This window comes from Pinus tabuliformis, chromosome 4_2 (assembly GCF_031772625.1).
Source record: "Pinus tabuliformis cultivar Carrire ecotype Pingquan chromosome 4_2, CPIR1, whole genome shotgun sequence".
NCBI classification, from domain to species: Eukaryota; Viridiplantae; Streptophyta; class Pinopsida; order Pinales; family Pinaceae; genus Pinus; species Pinus tabuliformis.
In genome coordinates this window covers 379803068-379830144 of record NC_142304.1, presented here as the reverse complement: position 1 = coordinate 379830144, position 27077 = coordinate 379803068, and the positions used below count along the sequence as shown (strand labels likewise).

The window sequence follows — 27077 nt, the reverse complement described above, 5'->3', positions numbered from 1 at the left end:
TAGAAATTGAAAAGAATTAAAGCTACAGGGATGGAATAGATGCCTAAAAGCCCTAGAAACCAAGATACACATATTTCCTAAATATAAGCAAGTTTAAAAATGGTGATAGATGATTGAGAAGCAATTGATTATTTATTATCAAAAGAATGTGATCAAGACATTGGAAAACCTACTATTGACGATTCGTGAAACAATATATAAAAAGTAAAGTTTGAAGAAATAACATAAGGGAATGACCTTGTGTGCATAGCCAACCCAATTATAATCTACAACCATAAAGGCTCAAACCTTCTACAACTCAATAAAAAACAATCCCAACAAATACATGAACATTGACATTACTACCGCAATACAATAATGACCAACTTTCACAGTTGGTCATTAGTTTTAAATATTAACAAATTAAATCGATATTATATAAAAAAATGTGTTCCACTCAATGGATAAAACCCCTTTATCTTATAACAATGATTTCCACCAATAACAATCAAATTACAAAGGTTCGTTTGTCATTGATGTGTGACTTGTCTCTCTTATCAATTTTTTTCCAGCAAACCCATTGGTATGACAAGAAGTAATGTTACATAAGATTTCCAAACCCACAACGAACATAGTTCTAAACTTGAGAGGACCCTCATTAGGAATAAAACCTTTATTATTTTACATGAAAAATGTGTTCCACTCAAGGGATAAAACATTACAACAATGGTTTCCACCAACAACCATCAAATTGCAGATGTTTGTCTAACATTGATGTGTGACCTATCTCTTTGTATCAATTTTTTTAAAAAGCTCATTGGTTTGATGAGAAGTAATGGTGCATAAAATTTCTAAACTCACAATAGGAAAACACACAACTAACACATTTTTAAACTTGAGAAAACCTTCATTGGGAATAAAAACTCCAATATGTCACATTAAAAAGTGATTTCCACTTAAAGGATAAAACCCTTTTGTTTTACAACAATGATTTCCACCTATAGCCATCAAATTACATAGTTTTCTCTGAGTGCTCTTGTTGGCTAGGGCCTGTTCAGTGATCTTAAATAGAAGCAAGTTTAAAAATGGTGATATATGATCTTGGAGGTTAACAAAGATGCTTGAAACCACCGTTGAGAAGCAATAGATTCTTTAATATCAAAAGAACATGATCAAGACATTGGAAAACCTACTATTTACAATTCCTGAAACAATGTCTGAAAAATTAAGTTTGAAGCATTAACATGAAGGAATGACCTTGTGTGCATAGCTAACCCACTTATAATCTACAACCATAAAGGTTTAAACTTTCTACAATGATTTAATTACAAGGGTCATATCAGGCAAATTAACTAATGCAAAAAGCATTAAACAAAGACTAAACATAGACATGACATCACCATAATTGAGGGGGAAATAAATTAAATTGACCGTAGAAAAGGATGAGGGTGAGTTTACGCTGACAGAAAACCATGCTAGTTGGCCATAGATTTGATAGTTTGAAACATGCAGTCAAGTCGTAGCTAGAGCAACAGAGTAAAAAACCACAATCCTAATGCTCATTCTCTACAATTCAAACACAAATGAGTTGTTTCCTGTCTTGGTCTCTTTTTAGGTTTTTTCGGTCCCACTGCACGGAATCGTTGCCTTGATGCAGAAGGAACATGGTCAAGCAAGTGTCGATGTGGATAAACAGTTAGTGGTCATCGTTGAGGGATGTCAGGCCTGCTAGAAGTACAAGGGTTACTTCAATAAGTGTTTACAATGGCCACAGTCAAGAAGGCCAACTAGTTTTGGCAATCGTCAAGGCCTAGTAGGCATGCAAATTGCTTTTGACGGTGGTAGAGGGCCTTGAAATAAATTTCAATGGTAGTTCTGCAAAAGGGACACATTGTCTAACTGGTTTTGGCAGTTGTCCAAGGCCCGGTAGGTGCTTGAGTTGTTTGGCATTTTGGATAAACAGTTAGTGGCCCCGCTAGAAGTACAAGATTTCCTCCGCAATGGTTTATAGTGGCCACAATTAAGAAGGCCAATTTGTTTTGGTGGTTGTGGGCATGACAATCTCGATAGAAGCACAAGGGTTTGCTCCATAAGGGTTTACAGTGGCCATAATTGAGAAGGCTAGCTAGTTCTAACAATCCTCAAGGCCAAGTAGGCACGTGAACTACTTTTGGCAGTGGTGGAGGCCCCTGTAAAAATTTCGATCATTTTCACTAACATCATAAATGACACATGACCAACACAAACAACAACATCCTGCTACACCTCAATAACATACTACATATAAACAAGGTTGTTACGAGATAACAAGGTTCACATAGAGAACATACAAGATAACAACATCTTGCTACACGTCAATAACATACTACATATGCACAAGGCTATTACATTGATGATATTTACATAGAGAGCATACGAGATATATGTGAAGTTGTTATCTTGATGCCCAATACAACTAGACCTATGCAATAAAACTATCAAGTTTTTTTCTAATAAAACTTTGTAAAATATTTTTTTTTTTTAATTATATAAGAGTGTAAATTTTTATTTTACAAAATTCAACTATAAATATTAGGTTAGTTAAAAAGAAACTAAATGTCACATGGTCAAATCAATTGTGAGACTCGTGCCTTGGAAGAACCAATAACGAGAAATGAGTGTGAGAAAATTTCCAAATTAAAATGAAAAAGATTCAATTCCATAAATCAAGGAATAAACAGTGCAGTTGAAACATTCTGGAATGTTGGCGTTGCGGACGCCGACGAAGACCATGAGAAACGACAAATTAGACTCTAATAACACGTGGCCGCGTAAAGCGGGAAAGTGTAGCCTTGGCAATTCCACGTAGGAAGTTAGAAACGAATCTCGTCTTGTCCGCGTGGAAACAATGCCCTCTTTCTCAGCAATAGAGGTCTTAAAGCGGCTTGTCTGGAAAGGAATAAGAGACAGGAAGAGGGGATTTAAGTACATTTCTTTATTTTTTAGATACGGCTAAAAGAAGAGTCGCCTCACCTGCACCGCTGGACGGACTGCCATGCTGCCTGCGCGGTAGCGTCACGCTTTTCCTTCTGTCACACGCCAATTTGACGACTCCATTTTTCTTTTTTGTCTCGACGGAGACTTACGTCGTGTTCTAACAGATCTCTCCCCCCGATCAACGTTGTCGGCAAACCGGCTTTATTTACCCACATGCAAAGGCGACGAAATAACCCCTATTGCCGGGTCCCGCCAGCTTAGAAGCGGTTTACCGCACCGTGTTTCTTCAGTTGATTGCGCTGATTTAGGAGGGTTTGATGCGCAGGTGTCGTCCGGTGATTCTCGAGGCGGCGTAAAACCCCCGGGAAGAGCGATTCGGATGCGTGGCGTAAATTTGCATCGCTTTCGCTCTATTTCACGGCTTGTCTTCGCCGGCAACAAACACTCGGTTTCCGGCCACTAAGAGCAACATCATGGCAGGCGCGGTTGGGGACTCAATTTCGGACCCTCTCTCGCTTCACTGTCATTATGAATGAAGCAAACCATGCATTTTTTTCTGAATGGAATTGATACTTTCCCAAAGCATTCCGTGCGACAGTCCGGAAAGAGCATCCGCCCCAACTTTGCAATATTTTATCGCATTTGTGTATGTTAATGTTCGGCGTTGCAGCAGCAGAGGGGAGAATCGGCGTTGAACGGCGATGAAGAAGAAGGCGCCCAGCCATCAACTCCAACGAAATTATCGATGGATGTACAAGTTTGGGGTCCTCTTCGTGGCCGCCGTTTTTGTGTTTTTCATGTTCAAGCTGGAGGCCCAATTTAGGTCCCAATTGAGTTCAAATCGTGCGAACTTAATCAAATCTCTCTCCATCAAGCCAAAGGTCGCCTTTCTTTTTCTTGCGCGGAATCGTCTTCCTCTGGATTTCATGTGGCAACATTTTTTCAAGGTTTAAATTTTGTTCTTACTCCTGTCTTCAAAAATTCTCAAGAATTACTATGTTAATACGTTTTTCACCGGGTTTAACTTTAAATACCTCATATGTTACGATGAAGGCAGAGGAATCTGTAATTGATGCCCTATAACTGAAATTTAGATCAATTGTATGTAAGAAACGCATAAAAGCTGTATATTCCTCTGTTACATTAAAAAACTGCTGTGAAGATGTTTTCACAATTTGTAACAGCTACGATCGCGCATGAAAATAAAGGATAATTAAATGATGATCCATCTTCTCTTGTCTAAATTGAGAAATACTGACTAGTTCAAAAAGCTTGAGTTGTTATTTTCAATGCAATATGCTGGCGAGGGTCAGTAGAGGAATCTAATTTTTAAGTTCACATTGGAAAAATTTAAGTGCATTGTACTAAAGATAATGTTAAGGGTGGAATTATCAATTGTATGGTGGCTTTGTGCAGGAGGCAGAGGAGACTAATTTTTCGATCTATATTCATTCAAGACCAGGGTTTGTGTACAATGAGATGACAACAGCATGTACATTTTGTTACGGTCGGCAGCTTAGTGATAGCATACAGGTCTGTCATTTATCCACATGTTGCATAATAGATATTGTGCCCTTCTAATGAATTGACTTTTTATGAAGTGGACAACCGATTTAGGTAGCTGAAAATCACACTTTAAAGGAACGCATTAGCATGCATATTTGTTGTACTTGTAGTTCAGTCCATGTTTCTTGCACAGCAAATCTTAGCAGCAGTGCACATGATGACATATTCAGATTAGATCAATTTTATAACAATTTTGGAAGGGCATAGCCAGCAGAATCTGTGTACAAAGCATTGCAAATATTTTTTGAAATTGTTCACACCATTGTGGATTAATGGAAATTTGCAGGTACTTTGGGGAGAAGCCAGTATGATAGAAGCGGAACGTATTCTACTTAGGAAAGCACTCGAAGATCCAGCTAACCAGAGATTCATTTTGGTTTCAGATAGGTAACTATTTGTGAACTTTCTCAAAATGGTAGTCAGAACATGTGTTCAGGTTAGTGTGGCTTAGAATAAATGATAAGCAAATAGCTTTGGCAACATGCTATGAAGGGCTTTATTCTTCTCCGATCACAGTCACTGGTGGGGCATTGCCATCTTAACACTTCTCACAAGATCTGAAGAAAAGAAGGTAAGAGACTTAAGCTTTTAAGCTTTTCCAACCATCGCCAAGTTTCAACGAAAACTTAATTGTTGGAAGTCGCTTGTTAAAGCCTCTTTTCAGTTTCTTTCTGTAGTCTTTAAAGCTGCTGCCGAGATTGACACTTAAGGGAAGACATGGCCCACCCTTTATTTTAAATTTTTACCTTTTTAACTCTCGAGCTTTTCTGATCTTTTATTATGTTAATACTTCTGTGTTAGTTGGGCTGTGGTCTAGTGGTAAATCTGTGAGAGTTCACCACTGATAGATCAGGTTCAATTCGCAGTTCATTCTGTTAGATGGTTTACTTGTGGATGCTGAGAGTGACACGTCCCGGTCCCAATGAGATTGACCTCAATCTGGCCCAAAGAATGGGGAGTTTCTGTTAAAGAAGTATTTGTGTTATTAGGTTTTACCAATTCATTAATATCTTATTTCTTGATATGTTGAGCCCTGGACTAACATGTTGCTGGGTTTGTCAATGGCGTAATTTAATCTTGGGCTGACAACAACTGGCAGATCAAACATCCTTTTTTTGGATGGTAGCGGCCATTAATTGATCCTTAAGATGTGGAGGTCCTTGCTGAAGTTGTTTTAACGTACATTTTTTTGCTTGTGGTTATCATTGCATTCACACTTGGTGCCATTTTTTTCTTGTGGTTATCATTGCATTCACATTCCAAGGCACCTTTTACTAGTTTGAACTTTGTTTTCCTTCTATCTGGAGAATCATGTATGTGTTGCAAACATCATAAATATCTAGGACTAAATCTCCAATAAGATGCACAACTGGTTGCACTCTTTGTCTGAAATTGATGGATTAGTTGGTTCATATCCAAGGTTGAATGTCTAAGTATATTGATGGACCTGTTTTTGCAACTGAGATCTTGAATGGCTTGTATCTTATAGGGTTCAGCTTCTAATAGACAACTTTCAAATCTTTCTTTTGGAAAACACTACTATACCTTATGTCCAATGCTTGTCATGCTTGGTTTTATACATTTGTTTCACCTGCAAAAATTATCTCTTGCTTCTCTTCTTAGGAACATGATTTTCTCTATAAATTGTGCATGCTCATCTTCTCAATTCTAACACTTTGTCTTCTTCATGGGAGGTTTTGTTGGTATCTAAGGTGCATGTACAATGGGAGAGCTATGAATGGTATGTTATTATTTTTTTGAATATAATCATGACTTACATCCCATATTAGGGGATTGAGCACATAATGATGGTAATACTTTACAACTTGTATAATGACTCAAAGTTCAAACACATAAAATTTTGATGTTTAAATAATTCAACACAAAATTGGATGGAACTTGGAAATGGAATGCAAGGATCTTCTTTGAAGCGTAAGCACAAACATCGACTTCTTTGCCTCATATTCAAGTGGGGGTTGAATGTGTGGCAATATTGGCATTAATGCCTTGTAAGGCCCTTTTTTGTAAATAAATACATTTCTATCAAAGAAAATTTGGTACTAGCTTGGTGAATTTACAAATTTTAAGGAAGGGTAGTCTTCAAATTCCATGATTCAAGGGTCATACAATGCAATGAAATGCCCAAGTCCTTTTTTTTTAATATCAATCCAACCTTTTTGAGTGAGTTGTGAAGTAGACTTCTTTGAGAATGTTGAGTCTCTGCCAACTTTGATTGCATTTCATTAGTATTTTTGCCAAGAGGTTGGTCCCTTTTCCTTCTTCAATTGATCCACCTTTTTACTCATCTGCTCTCCCTTGCCAAGGCAACCAAGCAAGGAGATTGGTCTCTGCAAAGGGGGCATCTTTTCACCCTCAGGAGGTCAATCACTTCATAGACCCTTGCAAGGGATGGGGGCGGGGTCATTTGTAACGACTATAGTATCAAAGTTCTCTTGCTCCTTGATTGGTTGCATCCAATGGTGATAGGTTACAAAGTCTTTCCACCTTGTGGGCTTACGGTTCTTTTGCTTTTTCCCTAGGAAGCACTAGCCTTTGGGCAATAAGTGGCCATGTCCCTATGCTCACAACAAAACATGCAATGGAAAGCAATATATTCATAGTCCAACACTTGTGCCCAACTACACTTTTAGTATTTTGGTCATAATTTTTTTGGAAGACCCTTGTTTAGATCAATATATATGTAGGTTTAAAAAAGTGGTAGAGGTTGGAAAGTTCTTGATCTTTGGCGCTGTTAACAACCCAAATGGTTGACCCATAGGACAAAACTTTTCTCTTGCGTGTTAAGCTTGCCAGCCAACAACCCTATCATGTTCTACAAATAGCTATCTCGTAAATCCCTCCAACAATGCTCTAGTTAGTGCTTTTGAAATCTAGCTTACTTCTTGAAGGAAGGTGTGTCATCTATCATAGGTTTCTTTAACCTTTTCTTTAATTTTGTGCTTTCATTTAATGTTAAGGGAATTCTAGTATGGATCACCATTTAAGTTGGATGATTGAATGCTCTTGATTGTATTCTTGTTCCCACACTTCACCTTGGTGGGTATCCTTTGCCTCAAGTCCAGTGTAACCTTCCTTGAGGCCTTTCGTTCCATTGTATAGGAGGGACACGAATAGGAAGCACTAACTCATATAGCATGTCCATGATAATACATGCTACCATTTTCCGCTTATCCCTTATGATCCATCTCCATTCTTTGGGTTGATTGTTATTTGTCGTCGATACTAGCTCCCATTTGTCCTCATCTTTGAGCAAGGGCTTGAAAACTTTGCCCTTTAGAGGTTGATGTAGTTGAAAGAAAGTTAATATCCTATGTAGCTACAAGGGAAGAAAATAACAAAATATCGCTGGGGCAATATTGTAGTGTGTGGACAAAAGCCTAAACTGGACTCTATTCCCCTCATTAGTGTCCCAACCTTGATGAGCAATGAAATGTTACATCTTTAAGGGTACTTGATGTATCTATTGAGGCTTCTAGCCCAAGCTATGCTTTTCGAAGAAAAGAAAATCATTAAAGTAAAAGGTGCACTAGAAGGGTGGTAAAAATAGGCCGAAGAAAGGGGTAACTTAGGTCCCACGATTGATCCCTCTTCACATTATTCACTCAAGATGTTGGAACTCCATAAGCTGGCACCAAGACTGTGGCATTCTTCCATGAAGTTGTCTCATTCCATGACCACTTTTTACATGCACCTATTGATTGATGGGTTAACCTAGGAATTGTTCCTCCCCTTAGGGATGGAAGAACCTAATAGGACCTATGGATAACCCTCCCATATCTAAGTTTTGGTAACTTGCTTACAAATCATCAATTAGAAAGGCATTTGAAGACACTACTTGTGTGAAGTACTTTTGTGCCTTTTGCATTAAATATGGTCCACTGTGAATTTTTTATGGTTATTTTACATATGACGATGATCTCACTTGATCTTGAGGGTATGTTTTAGGTGTTGCTTCCTAGGTACACTTGATTATCCCTTGAGGGATGGTTGAGAGTCGAGACTTCTCTGGCAACTTGATGAGGATGTCCAACCCAACATGATGGCACTTCTATACCTTGTTGCCATAATGCTGACCACCTTGAGATAAGCATTGACCTTGGGATGGTCTAGCACAGATATTTGTCACCTTCTCTCTCTGAAAGTTGAAATGCTACACAAACAAGCCAATATGTTCCTAGGATTGATGATGTGCTCTATTGAGCCTCATTGTCGCTAGGTTGGTTTGCACCTACTTGATGGGCATTGCCTTGTTCTTGGACCTTGTTGATGATGAGGATGACTTGTGATCCCTTTGGAGGGATGGTACTCTCCTTCTTGATGACATCACCCCTTGCATGGCCTCGAGTGATGATGTGGGGCTTATTGATGATGACATATGGTTGAGGAGAGATATGGCTTGAGGATGCACCTTTGATGTTTGGAGGATGGCTGGGAGTGAGGAGCACTCTAAGGCCCATCTTTGGCACCTTGCTTGAGGGAGTTGAGGATGGCTGGGAGTGAGGAGCACTCGAAGACCCATCCTTGGCACCTTGCTTGAGGGAGATCTTCACCTATGGAGGGTGACATCATGCTTGGACAACATTTAAATTAGGTTAAGGGGAGCCTTTTGTTATGTTTTTATGTTGAGATAGCTATGTTTTAGGTCGACTTATGACCTATTGTACTTATGAACACTTAAGTTATATTCTTAGGGTTTTTAATGCAAATTAAGGCTAATTTGACTTGCTTTCCCTAATATAGATAGAGGGAAGTTGCTCTAGCCTTGGATCATTGTTACACACACTCATTTTTCTCTCTTGAGGAGTGTGCACTAGTTCTTTCTCTTTCTCTTGGAAGCGATAGATCACTGGGAAGCAAATTGTCTTAAAAAAGATAAAACTCCATGGATAGACTTTTTTTGAATGGCTGAAGTGATGCTTTGGTGAATGGTGCTAATTTTTTGTGAGTAATTTTCTTCCATTTTGCTAATGTTGCAGAATTATGGCTTTTATGAAGTCTTCATGATATGTTTTGTCTTTATGGCTCTAAAATCTCCATATGCAAGATTTGTCATCGAGTATCTATCAAGGAAACTTAGAATAACATTCCTCGACCTTAAATCTCCTCTTTGTGAAAGTATTGAGAGCTTCTCTCTTTCTGTTTATTTATTGAAGGTCTTTCACCTTTGATCTCATCCTTTTGACGCCATATATACCCAATTGATTGAAGGCACTAGTCATTGTGTGTCAATCTTCTTTAAAATTTGTTCTTTTTTATTTTTTATGGTATATTGGGTCAAGGTTTTTGCAAAATCTGCATTAAATAGCATAAAACATTTTCAATGTCATATACCTAGGGTTAGGTCATCTACTAAGTTGAAAAAGAAAAATATAATCTCTTATGCATTTTTCAGGCATAATTCTAGAGCTGACATCTCAGATTTCATAGTTGTTTTGCGCATTTCAACCGTTGATTTTTTGTAGCCTTTCTTTTGTTTACCTATTTAATAAATTTTGATATTTTATTGCTTATCATCATTTATAAGCTGTTTTTATTGCTGCTGTCATAAAACTTGCATGATATAGGGTGTCTTTATTTCAAACCCTAATTTCTAACAACAATTGTTTAATTAATTTTAGCATGTGTTTGGAATCTATTTGAATATCTCCTAGAGTTATCTCTTCCCTTTAGAAATAGACATAGGTCCTTTGAACTCGTTACCTCATTTTCACCCTGAGCCCTACCTTATTGAATACATTTCTAAGGAGTGTAATTAATAGGTTCCTAGGAGGGTATTTATCTTGGGATTCCTTGGGTTAATCTCTCGGGCCTATTGGGAAAGCTGCCCTTGTTGGGATAATAACCATGGTGGTTGATCTCATTGTTGCCTTAGATCTAGAGTGCCTAGTGAGGTGTTGCATCAGGTTGCTAGATTTTGTGGAAACAGGGGCCAAGGTAACAAACTTATAGTTTAAAGATTAAAGTTTAAAGCTTTAGGATTTCAATGTTTCAAAAAAAAGATGACTAACAACTTTTGAAATTTAAGAGATGGGTGAAAAAGAGTTGAATAAAAGATACAATATGAAGAAATTAGAATATTACACAAAAGCCCAAAATATGTAATTTGTCTCAATTTTTACAACTTCTAAAATAATTTTACTCCCTGTAAGCTTATTAGTGGACTAGTGTTTTGTACGTAATGAGGGGGGTTAGCTAATATAAATACTAATTGGGGACTCTAGAAATTAGCATATGTGAGAAGTTGTTTTCTTTTCTAATAGTAACCCTACATGAGAAATCCTTCCTTGAAAAAAACATAATAGAAACACCTTAAAATATCAAGAATGTATATGATTCTTGGTATGAGAATTTGGAGGATAGTAAATATGATAACTTAGTATCAACTAGTGTTGGAGTGGGTTTCTAATTTCCTCCTGACCTATTGCCTTATTTTTTTCTTTTCACGAAAGAATGAGATGAGCTTGTGGACATTAATAAAATTATCTTATCTTAATCCACATTGTGTAAATAAGTACAAGAGCACAAATAATTATAGCAGATGAAAGTACAAATGATAGAATCAATTGCTAAAATCATGAAGATATGGTTAAAAAAACCCTCAGGGGATCCTTTGCTCGCAACTTCAATGGAAGAAGAATGGTTGAGCAAAAGTAGCACAGGGATTAATGATTGTGTGTAATGAAATGGTAATGTCTCTTTAGGCTCAAGAAGGAGAAATTGTAAGCATTGGTCAAGTTATTCTTGGTCAAGATCTTTAGGTTGGAAATGGTGTTCCATAAGAGAGGACATCTCATATACTAGTTAAAGCAAGAATTAGAAAGAAGAGAGCAAGATAAGCAACTATATTGAAGAAAGTTGACGATTAAATAAGGTCTTGTAATGAGAATTTTAATTTTTTCCCTACTTTAGTTTCACACTCAAAGTTGAAGCATAGTGTCATTCGAGAAGTCTTGCCTAGTGCAAGATGACTTGATATTTTCCTACTTTAGTTTTGCACTTGGAATAGAAGTCTTGTTCCATGCAAGAAGACACATGTGTTTGTAATGTAGGACACAAAGCCCTTGTACCATAGGGTTCTGTAATCATTAAGTATTCACTCCCTTAGTATCGGTCCTCCATAGCCCCAACAATATAATATTATTTCAAGGCTCCCACAACCTTCTTCAGTTTGATGAGTGATCATTTTCAGCAAGTACAAGACAACACATCATTTCTTATTGGACATGCAACCCATTGTCACATTTCCGTTGCTGTAGTGCCTCTCTTAAATCGGGAGGACAATGGAGACATTGTCTAATTATATTGGGAGGAAATGTTATGGAAGCTAGAGGCTAGTAAATACGATAACTTAATTAGTGATTAATAAACAATTAGCTATATGCCTAATTAAGAAAGATGATTCAATGTAGACCCTACTCTATATGCATATTAAGAAAGATTATTCAATTTAGAACAATGAATTATTAACTATGGAGTAATAACTATCTTGTTTTTTAGCCTCTAAAATGTTTTCATTCCGTATCAATTTTCTGATGAAGGGAGCCTATTATGCATAAGAAAAGAACTTAATTTTTCTGGACTTATCCATCAAATTTTGGAGTGTGGGATATGTTTGAGTGTGTTGTCTTCTTGGAAAAGTTAAAAGAGTGTGGGGTTTAGGGTCCCTACCAATTTTAGACTTTTGGAAGACTTAATTGTAACCAAATCTTAATTACAGTAGGGCCATTATTCTGTGGCTGGGAAGGTTGAAGTTTTGATGCTAGGAAGGTCAAAATTCTGGATTTGTTGGGTTGAAGTGCTGTTGCTATAGGGTCTAAGATCTAGATCGAAGTTGTTGGAAGGGAGGGCTGACTTGGTGGTTGGGGTAAGTCTGTGTCTAGGTTGAAGAGTCTTGGATTATCTCGTCTTAACTACTAAAGGAAGAAGTTTGAATGGGTTTTCCCCTAACAGAGTGCCTACATCTTGTGTCTCTTGTTCTTGTGATATATATACACACAAAATTTGGTAATTGCTTGATGAAAGATAATATAATAAAGAAGTAAAAAAAGGCAACATAATTCATAATTAATTATCAAGAAAGAGAAATCAAACCCTAATTCTACTAGTATTGATTTCTCAACATCTTGGAGGTCACTTATATTATGTAACATTCATTGATGACCATTCAAGAAAAACTTGGGTTTATCTGATGAAATCCAACGATGAAGTATTTGTCAAATTTCAAGAATTCAAAGATGAAGTGGAGAACCTTACGAGAGGAGAATAAAGATATTAAGGTCCGATAATGGAAGATAATATACTTCAAAAGAATCATAGCCTTCTGTAAGGAGTCTGGGATTAAGAGGGAGTTGATAGTGCCATATAATCTTGAACAAAATGGAGTTGCAAAACGAAAGAATCGATCTATTGAAGAAAGTGTAAAAGCCATGTTACATGATCAAGATTTGCCAATTTTTGTGGGGTGAAGCAACTAAGATTGCTGTATACATTCAAAATGGAACTCCCCACAGGTCACTAGATAACATGACTCTCGAAGAAGCATTCAATGGGAAGAAACCAAGTGTGGACCATCTTCGAATTTTTGGTTGTCCTGTCTATATTCACATACCAAAGGATAAGAGAGAAATTGGATCCTTCAGGCATTAAGGAACATTTGTTGGCTACACTGATTCTTCTAAGGCCTATAATAAAGGAAGGACACTGGATAAAAGTTAGTAGAGATGTGATATTTGATGAAAGTGTTGCATATAAGAAATCAAAGGATCTCCCGATGGACTTTGATGATGAAGAATTTCCTCTATTACACTGAAACCACTCCCGAGAGGTGGGAAACCCGTTTCGATGGTTCTCGCCCTCTCGGGAGCTTTGGCACTGTTTGGGGACGTTTCCTTTTTAGCGGGAGCTACAATGGGAGCTGGGGAAAGTTTCGGGAGCTTTGAAGACTGATTTTTTTGGAGTTCTAGCGTTCCTTAGGGTTGGGGAATACAAATCCTGTAGAGAAATATGCTGAATTGCCCACAAAACATGAACCTATGTTGAAACCTTCGTAGGATGAAAGGCCAAAGACATCCTTAATTGAGAAACTGGAGCAATCTCATGATGGGTTAAGGAAGCGTGTGGCACCTTGACGTAAGGGCGATATATGGGATGTCATGCTGATGAGTATTTCTTTTTGTTGTTTATGTATATACATCGCAGAAGATTGTGTGTGCATATTGTATGTGGCAGTCAATGCTTAAACACTAGAGTTGTTTTTTTCTCTTAAGAATAACTAAAGAAACATGTTAGAGAATTGATAATGAACTTGACATTTTATATATATAAAAGGGAGAGAGACACCCAAAAAATATATTTATATATAAGAGAGATTATATATTTATTATTTATATATCTAAATTGATTTTAATATTTGAATATTTTGATTCAATATTAATTTTGGTTGTTATAGAAATTATAGAATTAAAAAAATAATTTTAATTTTTTATTATATAATATTATCGCTCCTGATTAGCTATTTCCTGTAAATTTTGGGGAAACTTCTAGCTGTTGCGGACACCTGTGCCCAAGTTCCTAACGTTCCCACGTTCCAAAAACTCACGCAACATAGAGAATTTCCTATATTCGAAGAGGAAGGCACACAGGAGGATGAAGAATCAAATCATGAAGATGAAGGTCCTAGTGAACCCGTGCAACCTGTGGTCATCCCCGAAACTAGAAAGAGACCTAACTGGTTGAAATCTACTCTTTTAGATGCAGAGGGACATGGAGAAACCAAGGGCACATTTAGGGAAAGTAAGAAGCCCAAAAGATATTCTGGGTATGCAACATACATAACGAAGCTGATAGAAGCAGAGCCATCCACCTTTGAAGAGGCTGTCAAACATCAAGAATGGAAGGATGCCATGAATGAAGAATATCAATCGATAATGAAAAATGGAGTTTGGGAGATCATACCTAGGCCTGAAGACAAATTTGTGGTGACTTCCAAATGGCTCTACAAGATTAAACATGCGACAGATGGAAGTATTGATAAGTATAAGGCAAGATTTGTGGCTAGGGGCTTCTCTCAACAAGAAGGCATCGATTATGAAGAGACATTTGCTCCTACAACAAGGTATACAACTATACGTTCATTGGTCTCTTTGGCAGCATCGATGGGATGGAATATTCATCAAATGGATGTCAAGACTGCATTCCTAAATGACACAATTGATGAAGAAGTCTATATAGAGCAACCCTTGGGATTTGAAGTCAAAGATAGAGAGGCTTATGTTTGCAAGTTGAAGAAGGCATTATATGGCCTTAAGCAACCACCAAGGGCATGGTATGCAAGGATGGATGCATACCTACAAAGATTGGGCTTCACAAAGAGTTATGCTGATCCAAATCTCTATATCAAGGTTGTGAAGAATGAGCCTGTAATCATTCTTCTGTATGTGGATGATCTTCTCTTGATGTGGAAAGTCGAATCCAAGAGTGCAAGAAGCAACTGGCAGCAAAATTCGACATGAAGGATCTAGGGCTGATGCACTACTATTTGGGACTGGAAGTTGGCAGGGACCTGATGAGATTTATCTAGGTCAAGGAAAGTATGTGATCGAGATGCTGAAGAGGTTTGACATGATGGATTGCAAACCTATGACAACCCCCATGATCACAAACTTGAAAAGGTTAAGGAGTTCTAAATCGAGCCTAGTGGATCCAACCAAGTATAGACAATTGATTGGCTGATGATGTACTTGGTGAATACTCCATCGGACATATGTTTTGCAGTGAATGTTCTCAGTCAGTTCCAAGTTGAGTTGAAGCATGATTATTGGATAGCAGCCAAGCATATACTGAAATATCTGCAAGGAACAATCCACTACTGCCTGAAGTTTGATAGAAGGAATGATGTCCACTTGATTGGATATACAGATTCCGACTGGGGAGGCACTGAGTAGGATGGAACAAGCACTACACGAGTATGTTTTAGTTTGGGATCCTCCATGGTCTAAAGGATGAGCAGAAAGCAAGAATCGACTGCTTTGAGTAGTGTTGAGGCTAAATATATTGAAGCCTGTGAAGTAAGCAAAGAAGCTGTCTGGTTGAGGAAGCTATTGTCTGACTTGTTTGAAGGACCAATGGACCCTATAGTGATACATTGTGACAACACCAACTGTATAAGGTTGTCTAAAGATCTAGTGTTTCCTGGAAAGACAAAGCATATAAACAAGTATCACTACATTCGAAAGTTGGTGCAAGATGGTGTGTTGCAGCTATGGTATATCTCCATTGATGAACAGGTAGTTGACATCTTGACAAAATCTCTTCCTAATACAAAGATTGGGTATTTGAGCAACACACTTGGATTAGTTGATATATCCTTCCTAGTTTAGACTTGAGAGGGAGAGATAGACACATCATTCTTGTCTTCTCTTGGGAAGAAAGAATGGATGATTGGTTAAGCATCTGGCATCCGATACTCTTTGAGGATGAGGTAGGGCATCCAAGATAAGAGTAGTCGTAGAGGATCGATATTCTTTGAGGACTAGGAATCCAAGATAAGAATAGTCCTAGAAGGACATACCCTGTGAACACTCGGGTGGGGTATGTGCCTTGAGAGACAATGATCAAGGTGTCTATCAATCATTGGTCTTGCCAGCGTTGCGCTCCGATCTTGTGGATAGATAGAGCTGTTAGTCAAGGCCTTGCTATGCGACAATGCTGGTAACTGGTTGATATTACGCTAAACAGATGGGTTACCAATCCGACTCTTCTTAAGAGATCTCTTCAGATTGAGAATGTCCATGTACTATTTATGAATATCTCCCTAGTTAAGAGGGAGTGTTGAAAAATGTGTAACTAGGTTTGGTCTTCATAAATATGAAATGTACTTTTGATTCTTGTATATTGTAAAATGAAAGAAAAATTATTATTGTTATTTTGAAGCATGGGTTTCATGCTCAAGGTCTTTTATTTTAGAGGTCAAGCACCCATTGAGTGCTTCTAGGGTTTGTCCTAGGTCAAGAAGTCAAAAGAGTCATTGTCATATGTTGAAGACCCCATCGGGCACATTGTAACTTGTAAAAAGAATTATTTTTGTATTTAAAAGTGTCAAAATACCCTCCAAGACCAAGTTGGCTTGGCAGCTAAGAAGTCAGCCTATTTTGAGGAGCGACGTCTGCCTTAGAAGCCTATGTAAAGGAAGGAACTTGACCTCCTTTGGACACACATTCACTTCACATCATCTAAGTGAAGGAGAAAGACAAGAAGGCGAGCGAAGAAGGAGAAGGACGAAGGAAGAAGTTTTGGGCTAATTCTCTCTCTCACGTGCGAAGAAGAAGAGCTAGGGTTTGCTACTTCAAGGTCGAAATTCTCAAGTTGCAGGAAGAAGATTGAAATTGCTAGAAGAGAAGCCTAATAGGTCACTCTCTAGCCTTAGATAAGGAAGCAAGTCAAGTGAAGCTCCCGGGAGGCCTTGGAAGGCTAAATTTCGCTCACATGTGTGGATGCAGTAGCAGTTGTAGGGGCCGAAAATTTTAGACTTGCAGTAGAGGTCGAAATTCTGTAGCTAGGGGTCGAAGTTGTGTTGCTGGAAGATATTTGATTGCGTTTGACTTAGACAAAGGAAGCACATTATCAAGAAGGTCGGGCTTAGTCTTGGAAGGGTATTGGTCTTGGTCTAGAGGTCTTGGAATTCGTCAATTGAAGAACCTATAAGAAGAGAAGAGATTTATGGGTTTTCCTCTCAAGTGGAGAGGTTTTGGCCCTAGCATGCAACCTATATCTTGTGTTCTTGTGTACTATTGTTCTTCTTGTTTTGGTAGCTGTTTGATGATAAGAACAAACATAATGATAAGAGAAGAAGCTAATAAATACGAAAAAGTAAAAGACATCACAAGCAATTATCAAGAAAAGAGAAATCATCTTAATTATTGCCCTCCAGATTTCTCAACAAATAGAGGTACAAAGCTAATATAGATCCAACATGGTAGTTATTGAGGTTGGCTCATACATGCATTGGTATAGTTACAACTCTGTGATCTAGGAGATTTTATGTACTTTTTGGATAAAGTATTCTTTTTTTTTAGTGTGGGTAGATGTTGATGGGACGATTTTCCTTAAAGGTCATTCTGTGGAAAATATTAATATAGTATCTCAATGATAACATAATATAAATTAATGTTTTTTATTGAAACAATTACTTTGTAACATATCATTAAAAAATTCCTTGACTTTACCTAAAGGTGGAAAATACATACTTGTTAAGGATTCCTATTTTCAAATTGTACATCAATCCTAGAAATTCATGGTAGTGTCCTTGGTTTGAACTTTTCTTCTTATCAATAGGATTTCTTTCTTTAACATGCCTACAAAGTGATTACATAACAACAAATAAAAAAATGAGCAAAGAGACTTATGAGTGGTTTTCAAATCAACCTTTCTATTTATTGAAAGACACCAATAAAATGGGTTGAGATCCTAGAGCCTTGTTTAAATCTTTGTTTCCTATCTTTTGAGTTCCTTTTTGGTCCTCCCTTTCATATGAATGGTTGAGGTAGATGAGGCAATGAGCTTTTTCCTTGCCAACTTTTTTGAATGAGGGGGTTGGTTTAAAGGCAAAAAAGATTAATCTCAAGACTTTGATTGACATCATTTAAACTAGCACAACTAGTAGGCAATGGCAATAAGAGAAGCTATGGGCATGATAAGAACCTACAACTAGATAATCTATGAGTTTGCTTAGGCTTATGGGAGAGAATGATGTGATATGATAGTGAAATACGCTCTTAATCACAAATGATATGATGAATGATGTAGTGGTGAGAGAAGATAATGTCAATCAGTATGGAAAATCAAGAACTTTGAAAGTTGGAAGACTTTGACTGGGAAATATGTGAAGGAATACCAATACTTATAATGGGAAAAATAGTGTAAGTAGCCTCCTTTGATGTTCCTGCATATTGACTACCATAGTGCAGAGGCAAAACCCTATTTTGAATTCTACACACGAGGCACAACCAAGAATGCACCCATATTGTGTTTTGTAAGCTAGGCCACACACCCACGATCCATTTCATAAGCCATGACGATGCCATTTGTAAATGTGAAAAGGTAAACAGGTCCAATAATGATAAACATTTGGATTTAGAAATGCAAGGAAGTTAATATTGAAAAATCAATCTATTGATGTAAAGGAGACGGGGAGAATATGCTAACATCTTTGATTCTGGACCTAAAGATTGGGATTTTTGATTAAAAAAATAGATTATTTCGTTGCCTTCCAATATGAGGGATGCCTATCAATGTAATTAGGTATAGCAAATTTAGACATGACACCATGTAAAATTGATAAGCTCCCTTTTCAAGGACTCTTGGTCGCCCAATGTTAGAGTATTAACACTCCAATAATATTTGGAGTTATTGATATTTATGCCACTTTATACGTGAGATATGTGACCATTGTAACATTGAGGTGATAAGGGTAGAAGTAATAGTCACAACATTAATATTGGACATTATTATTCTCCATAAATATATTTGTTCGAATTTATGTATGCACCCATATAAAAATTCTAATTGGTATTAGAGGAAGACCATGAAACCGTGTAGATTGCCAAAGTTTTGAGGACATTACAAGGGTTTCTAGGCAATGCATTATTGGGTTTGAGGAGAGAGACAATGTCTTGTCCCAAGAGAGATTGATTTCTTAAGAAAAGTCATAAATAAAAGTTGGAGTTATAAAGGTTGATGTAATATCATTATGTGATAAAGTTTTATTAATTTTAGAAGGAAAACAAGAAACTCGATAACTCGATAGATGATGGCATGGGGCTTGAACCCGAGCTTGAAGCATCACATGAAGTGTTGTGTAAAGTTAAACAAAGAAGATTGAGATGGATGGTGCAACAAAGAATATGATGGCAAGTCCGCAGTTGTGTGATTGTGGATGTAATACTTAATGTTGTGCTAGTGGGAATGTTTCGTTTTGAGGATTTGTATGATCCTAGTGTTTTTTGAAAGAATATTGGGTGAATTTGGAATGTGCAATACACATTTCCAAATTTTGTTTACATATTTGCATAACGATGCTACCTCCTACCAAGGGTTTTGATTTTTTTAATGCAAATCCTACCAATAGAATTGTGATTCTTGGAATTTAGAATCACAAGTGGTTACTATATTGTTACAAATTTGCGTAAAGATCTCCAACACTCCAAGGAAAAATGTCACACAAGCATTCAATTTAGGTCAAGAAACCATTGTGTATACCATCTCCAATTGCAAATCCATTAGGGAGCATCCAAGGGCTAATCATACACCATGTACCCCACATGTCATGAAGCACCCTCAGATATGGTGTAACACTTTCAAAGTAACCTTGAGAGATAACGCATTGTTGGATTTGTGTTGTATTCTTTTGAGGTAGAATTAATCTCATCCTGGTGCAAGGGGGTTGGTAGGAGCGATCACCTCCGTGGCTAGGGGGGCATGGGGGTTAGTGGCCCATTGAAGAAAAAAAATGGGTTTGTTTTGTGCTGTTTTAGCAACACTATATGCATTTCGTCACTTGAAAAGTTTTAAAACTTACACTATAACCAAAATAGCATAGGGTTATTAGGTTTAAGGTTTTTCTTTGTTTAATTAATTTTTTGTTTGTCTAAGTTGTATTTGTGGGCCCAAGTGTCTTTTTACAGGGCTGGCCAGTTTATACCAAAAAGGCCAGTTTTATGGGAAATTGGTTGGTTCTGTACAAATCCAACCACGGTTTCATACAAAAGCAACCATGGTTTCGTACAAAACAAACTATTGGTTTCATTCAAAAAGCCTTTGGAATTGGGTTGGTTGGTTGGCTTGGTAACATTGATTAGGTGTATCCACTTGGTATCAAAAAAGGTAGAAGCTTTTATAACAGTGGTATCTTTTTATGGAAGTTTCGAGGAAAACAAAATGAAGCTTAACAACCAAAACCAAGGAAGATTTTATTATGGTTATGAAAAGAGCATTTGCAGCCTATTAAAAATTAAGGGGATTATTTAGGAAAAATATATTAGCATTGCTATTTGTTTGAAAGAAAAAGACAATTACATTAATGCTGATTTGGCAAATCAATTATTAATTTCAGAAATATGTATAATACAAAACTGTGATTTTTTTAACTAAAAAGAATGTGGAATAAACAATCTCCAACTAACAATTGATGATTATATTTTCATATCCTGATTCAATGTGACAAAAGAAGCTGACATAGTTCTAATTTCACCTTGGATGGAAACATTAGGGACCTTCATCTTAAACATGAAGAAGACATTTTTTAACATTATCCTACAATAAAAAGAAGATAACATTCTAGTACATTACAATGAAGTCATACTTGGAAGCCTCCTCATATAAAGATTTGAAAGATGTAGTAACTGTGATCATTCATGATAATTATAAGTCATTACAGGAGATGCGGGCACTCCATGGAAATTTTGACAAGGTTTTAGTGAATAAAGATAAATAATTTCTCATCTTAAGGATCATAATCAGTGCCTACTTATTCAAAACAAAATTTTCGTTGTAGATATCTATAAATTAAAATGTGGAATAGCAAGATATCAATACCGTCAGAATCTCAATGGAAAAAATGAGGTCTTAAAAAGAATTTCAACAAAGATTTAGTAGTGGAAATTGAAGAAATTTCTCATCTTAGAAATCATAGTCAAATCTTGATCGTAGAAATAACGGAGTTAAAAAATGAAAAGAAGATATAATAGGAAAAACTAGAACAATCTATCAACAAGGGTTCATTAATCGACAAGAAAACAATGATCAATCTAGTTGAATGAGGGATATCTTCAGGCTTTGAAATACACATGATGAATACAAAAACGCTAGCAAATCCAAGTGTCTCTACTAATAAAATTTTAATGTGAAGCGAGAGAGAGAGAGAGAGGGATGCATGAAAAAGATATATATCTACACTAATAGGTTGATTTTTTTTTTTAACAGTAAAGAGCAGTAGATTTATATTAATCCACACCCGGTTGCAGCAAACAACGGGAGGTTACATTTCGGTTACATTGCCATCCAAGGGCATTTGTGATTGTATACTGGCTGAACAAGCCCCTTTTCTTTTCAAAATTTCAAACTGTGATTGCGCATTTACATGTATACTTGTATAAACTTTGTAGTACTACCCTAAAATCAAAATACATTTAAAATTCAGCATAAAACACAGGCAAATGAGGTAGACTAGTCATCCATTTCCGCAGGCCGATTAAGGTCAATTCCAGTTGATACCTCGACATTCTGAGAGTTATTCATAACCAGTTGAATTTGCAGATCTTCAATTTGACTGCGCAGGGCATGCACCTCATCTTCTAGTTGCCTAATCTTTTGGTTCTTCTCTATGCTCTTCTCTTGCATTTCCCAAGCTTCCTCGCGTTGCTGCTGAAAACACTTCCGAAGATCAGCCAAACTCTCCCTCAATTCATAAGGCCCACAAGCACGAGGGGAGAATGTAGCTAGAGGTGGGCACTTCTGCCATTTTCGATCAAAATGGCCCACTGAACTATCCGAGCGTCGACGTCGATAGCTCCACAAGTAAGAATCCATGATATCGAAGGGAAAGAGATGTACCAAGGGAAAACTAGTGACCCAATTTCCACAGAGGAACAAAGACCGTGATCCAATTGCCACTGAGGAGGAACAAAGACCCAATTGAGATAGTGGAACAACAAACAATGACCCAATTGACACAGTGGAACAACAACCAAAGACCCAATTTCCGCAAATGAGAAACAGGGACCCAATTGACATAGTGGAACAAAAAACAAAGACCCAATTGACACCACAACACCTAGAATCACGCCAAAGCAAGACTCAAAATTTCCAACAATTCTCTCTTGGCACTTATCTCCAACAATTAGCACTCACCAGACTGAAACTCTCTGACAATTCTCTCAACAACCAGAATCGTCCATAGACAATCCGGGCTTTGCCAGAGAGTCTTCCCACCTATGACCTTCTAGACAAAATCCTTTATTTATCAGAATTTAAGACCTTTATTCCCCAATTTATAGTAATTGCCGAGCCGAGAGATTGCATGCTTACCTTTGGGGTCCCAATTCATTGCCATGATTATCTTGAGGCTTGAAACGACTTCCACCATAAGCAAATTAACTATCCCTCATGCGAGCCCTCTAATCCAGCTTAGAGGAATTAAATGAGGCTCTTGATATGAGGAATCCCACATAGAGTTGGTTTGATTGCTTTTGCTACGAAATTGAATGCGAAAATCCACACATAAAGTTCTCACACTTATTCCTTGCTCCGCACCAAGTGTCCCACGCTGCTTAGATATGCAACCACGAGTCAATGGGGAGGTAAGGCTTATGCTCAAATGCTGCCAGATGGGAGGGACGAGGGGGCACCAATATGGATGTTGGATGTGACGGAGGCGAGGCAGCGTGTGAGGGAGGAATGGAGAGAGGGGGCAGGATGATGGGGATCAGAGAGGGGGAGGAGTGGAGGAAGAAGAGGGGGAGAAGAAGGAGAGAGGAGGGCACAAGGGGAGATATGACTAATTTACTCCAAGGGAGGGGAGGGGTGGCATGTATTATTATAACTTTTAATTCCAAGGCATAAGACTTTTGTGTCTGGCCTTTAGTGTAGTACGAGAGATTTATCATCAAATTCAAGACATTCATGCTCGGGTTTAGGAGATGGGATGATGGCCTTCAGTTCCATTTACCTTGTTGCAACCTTCTTTCCCTTGGCAAGCCATATTGGCTTACATATCTGCCTCCTTATTTAGACTTCTTAATAAATGAAAGAATTGCAGATGATCAAAGAGAGGGTGCAAGCAAAGGGCTCTCTTTAGTATTTGATTTAACTTGTTATTCTGGGCTTTTGTGCTTGAGTTCATGTGCTTTATAATTAGGAGAGAATCCCCCAAGATATTCATTTCCTTGATTCCTTTTTGCTGCACTAGAATGAGGCCAAAATATCATTGATAGGCTTTCGCTTGGTTATTTGTCTTCCTGCCCAAACCCCAAGCACACCGATCAACAATTATTCCATCGGGATTAATGAGAATCCCTCCCCCTCTTGCCACCCCAGGATTTCTTTTTGAGGCACCATCAAATTGAAGAGTCCATGAATTTGAATTATGCATCCATTCAACAAGTCCTTCTTGAGTCAAACGAAGGATCCAAGGAGGGCAGGATTACAGCAGTTTCTTTGGGGATGAGGAGGACGGAGGCCAAGCCCAAGGAGGGAGCCAATCCAATTCATTAGGATCAAGAGAGGGTTCTAGAGTTGGTCTGTGAAATTCAAAATAAGATGAGAGAGCTTTTAGAGTAGTGATCCTGGCTGGAGGGTGATTTGAACTGAAGATTGCCTTATTTCTTGATAGCCACATTTGCTAGCAAACATATTTGGGGAGGGCAATCCAAAGGTCCTTGAAGGAACCTTTGGCCCCGGTAAAACTTGTGCAAAGAGTCAAAGAGGTTAAGGAGATCAACCGACCACCTAGTTCTCAGGAAAAATGGCCCTAGGGTCACCGACCAAACCAATCTTGTAAATTGGCAATAGAGGAAGAGACGAGGGATGCTTTCCTCTGAGTTTTCACATAAAGGACATCGGGAGGGACTAATGAAGCCTCTTTTTTGGAGATTCTCCACAGTGAGGATTCTTTTATGAGCTAACAACCAACAAAACAAATTTACTTTGGGGATAGCATTTGTTTTCCAAATTTTATTCCAGATTAAGGATTTGGGGGGAATTTGGGAGTTGAATAGCAACTAGGAGTAACCTTCCTTGATCGAGAATGTGGAGTTCTTCCACCGCCACCTGTCCTCCATTGATTGTGCAAGGGAGGGGGCATCCAATTAGTTTCTCTATTAGAATATCTCGTAAAGGTATCAGGTTTTCCGGGATATTTTCCAATTTCCACCCTTTCCATAGACCTTGACCATCCCAACTGGAGATTTGATCTAAATGGACCACCCCACACTGCATCAAGTGATCCCTTAGGGAGGAGATGGAGGGATCCAAACCCAAGGGGGGAAGTCCTAGGATCGAATCCGACCAAATATTGATCAAATCACCCTTTCCTGGAATTTTACAGAGATTGCTCAAAATGAGAGCTAAAGATGATTGCATTAACTTCCAGATAGGGGAACCCTGTGATACTTTCATGTGCTTCTCTTTGTTGTTATACTGATGCAAATACTTTGCTCTCATTACTTGCACCCACCAGTGATTTGGCTTCGTCTTCAGAATCCAATAGAGCTTGGCTCCCATTGCCGAATTAACCATGGCAGGATCTCTGATACCAAGCCCCCCATGTTGCTTTGGCATTCTAATAGTTTTCCAGTTCACCAGGTGAAATTTTTTATTCTCTTGCTTTCCTCCCTCCCATAGAAATTTCCGAATATATATTCCAAGTTGATGCAGAACATATTTGGGAGCCTGTAGAGCTGAGAATTGATATAGACGGATGGATGATAGCACAAATTCCACTAGGATAGTCCTCCCTGCATTATTTAGCTAGAATCCTCCCCAGTTCACAATTTTTGACTATATTTTGTCAAGAACCCTTTGCCAAGCATAGGGAGCTGCACTTCTTAGGCAAATTGGGACTCCTAAGTAGTTAAAATCTTTCCAATCCCCCACCATTTTGAATCCCAAAATTTCTTGTATCCTTTTTACCCTCCGATGGGAGATATTCTAAGTATATATATGACTTTTGATGCCATTCGTGGCTCCTCCCGAGGCTTTGTGAAACTTCTCTAGATTTACTTTGAAGCGCTTGGCAATCACAATTGAGGCACCACCTAAAAGAATGTTGTCATCCGCATATTGTCCATGATTGATACTTCTTATCCCCTCCTTATATTTGATCCCCGGAAGATGGTGAGAATCCCGATCAATCTCCAATCTTCTACTCAGCGAGTCGACCATTATTATGTAGAGAAAAGGGGAGAGAGGACAACCTTGATGCAGTCCCCTGGAGGATTTAAAGAAGCCCACCACTAAACCATTGACTAGAGGGGCGATCCAAGGAGAAGAGATGCAAAGAGCAATCCATTTTATAAAGGTTGCATCAAACCCCAACTTTCTCAAAACTTTCAGCAGAAAGCTATGTCTGGCCCTATCAAAAGCATTGCCATATCCAGTTTTATCATCATTCCTTGATCCCCTCTATCTATAGCCTCTTGCAGTAGAATTATGTTATCAAAGATTTGTTGCCCTGGCACAAATCCCCCTTGGTTGATAGAGATCAAAAGAGGCAGAAGATTTTTGAGCCTAGAGGCAAGCAATTTCGAGATGACCTTATACAAGACATTACAGAGAGAGATAGGCCAGAATCTAGCAAAGGAGGAGGGGTTGGACTCCTTAGGAATTAAAGCTAAGAAGGAAGTGTTGATTCCTCCCCCCATTATATATCTCTTGAAGGAGTACCCTATCATACGACACAGGTCTTTATTGATCACTTCCCAAAAATTTTGATAGAAATTAGCAAAGAAACTATTTGGGCTAGGTGCTTTGTCAGGCAAAAAGGAGAACACAATTGATCTAATTTCATTAGAAGTCGGAGGGGAAGTTAAGGCCGCATTCATTTCAGAAGAAACCGGAGCAGGGACAATTTCCAGAAAATATTCCTCACTTTCAAGATCTATTTGGGGGTCCTCTTGATAGAGGTTCTTGAAATGGTCCAGCGCAACTTTCTTAATTTCCTTGAAATTACTTAGAGTCTGTCCCCCATGTTGGATCTGAGAAATGTTGTTTTTGCTTTCTCTAAATTTTGCCTGCTTATGAAAGAACTTTGTGTTTCTATCTCCAACCATGAGCTAGTTATTTCTGGACTTTAGTCTCCAGTACTCTTCTTCTCTTCTGAGGTGGCCATGAAGAGCCCTAAAGGTTTCAACTTCTTTTTGGAAGTCTGTTAGATTAATCGAGGCCGTCTCCATTTGCCTCTGAATCGCAACTAGTTGTTTCTCTGTATCCTTTATTGCATATTGCCTTTTCGCTTTATTTTCTTTTAACAACTGTTTAATATCTCCTTTTAGCCTTTTAATTTGGATTCCCAGATAGGGATTGGGCTGCCCTCATCCCAAACTGACCATGAAAGTGAGACCATATTAGAGAACCCAAGAAAGTCCAACCACAGAGGAGAGAACCGAAAGGGGATAAGCCCAAGATCAAGGGAGGGCGAAATAAGGAGGCTGATTGGACGATGGTCCGAGCCACACCATGGGAGAATAAAGGATTTCAGGCATGAATTCAACAAGAGAAGGCTATAAGAGGCGAGGAATCTATCAAGCCTAACCGCAATATGGCCCGGGCTTGAGCGCTTGTTATTCCAAGTATAAAGGAATTTAGGAGGTTTTACATCAAAAAGATTAAGATTGAGTATTAAGTCCTCCATATTCTCCTGGGAGGCATCCCTAACAGTGGAGCCTCCCCACTTCTCATTTTGACCCATGGAAGTATTGAAATCTCCTCCCAGTATACAATTGCGCCCATAATCAATGTTTTTTAACTCCATCAATGACTTCCAG

The 27077-nt window shown here is 38.1% G+C and overlaps 1 protein-coding gene across 1 annotated transcript in view; it reads left to right on the top strand.

The window, feature by feature from the left end:
- Positions 1–3208: 3208 nt before the first annotated feature.
- LOC149169519 (glycosyltransferase BC10-like) overlaps positions 3209–27077 on the top strand; it is a 118492-nt gene continuing 94623 nt past the window's right edge. Inside the window, exons 1-3 of the mRNA XM_089428721.1 lie at positions 3209–3902; positions 4372–4488; positions 4808–4908. Of these exons, the coding sequence (XP_089284847.1) occupies positions 3657–3902; positions 4372–4488; positions 4808–4908 (464 nt within the window). The 5' untranslated portion in view covers positions 3209–3656. The remainder of the gene's footprint in view (positions 3903–4371; positions 4489–4807; positions 4909–27077) is intronic.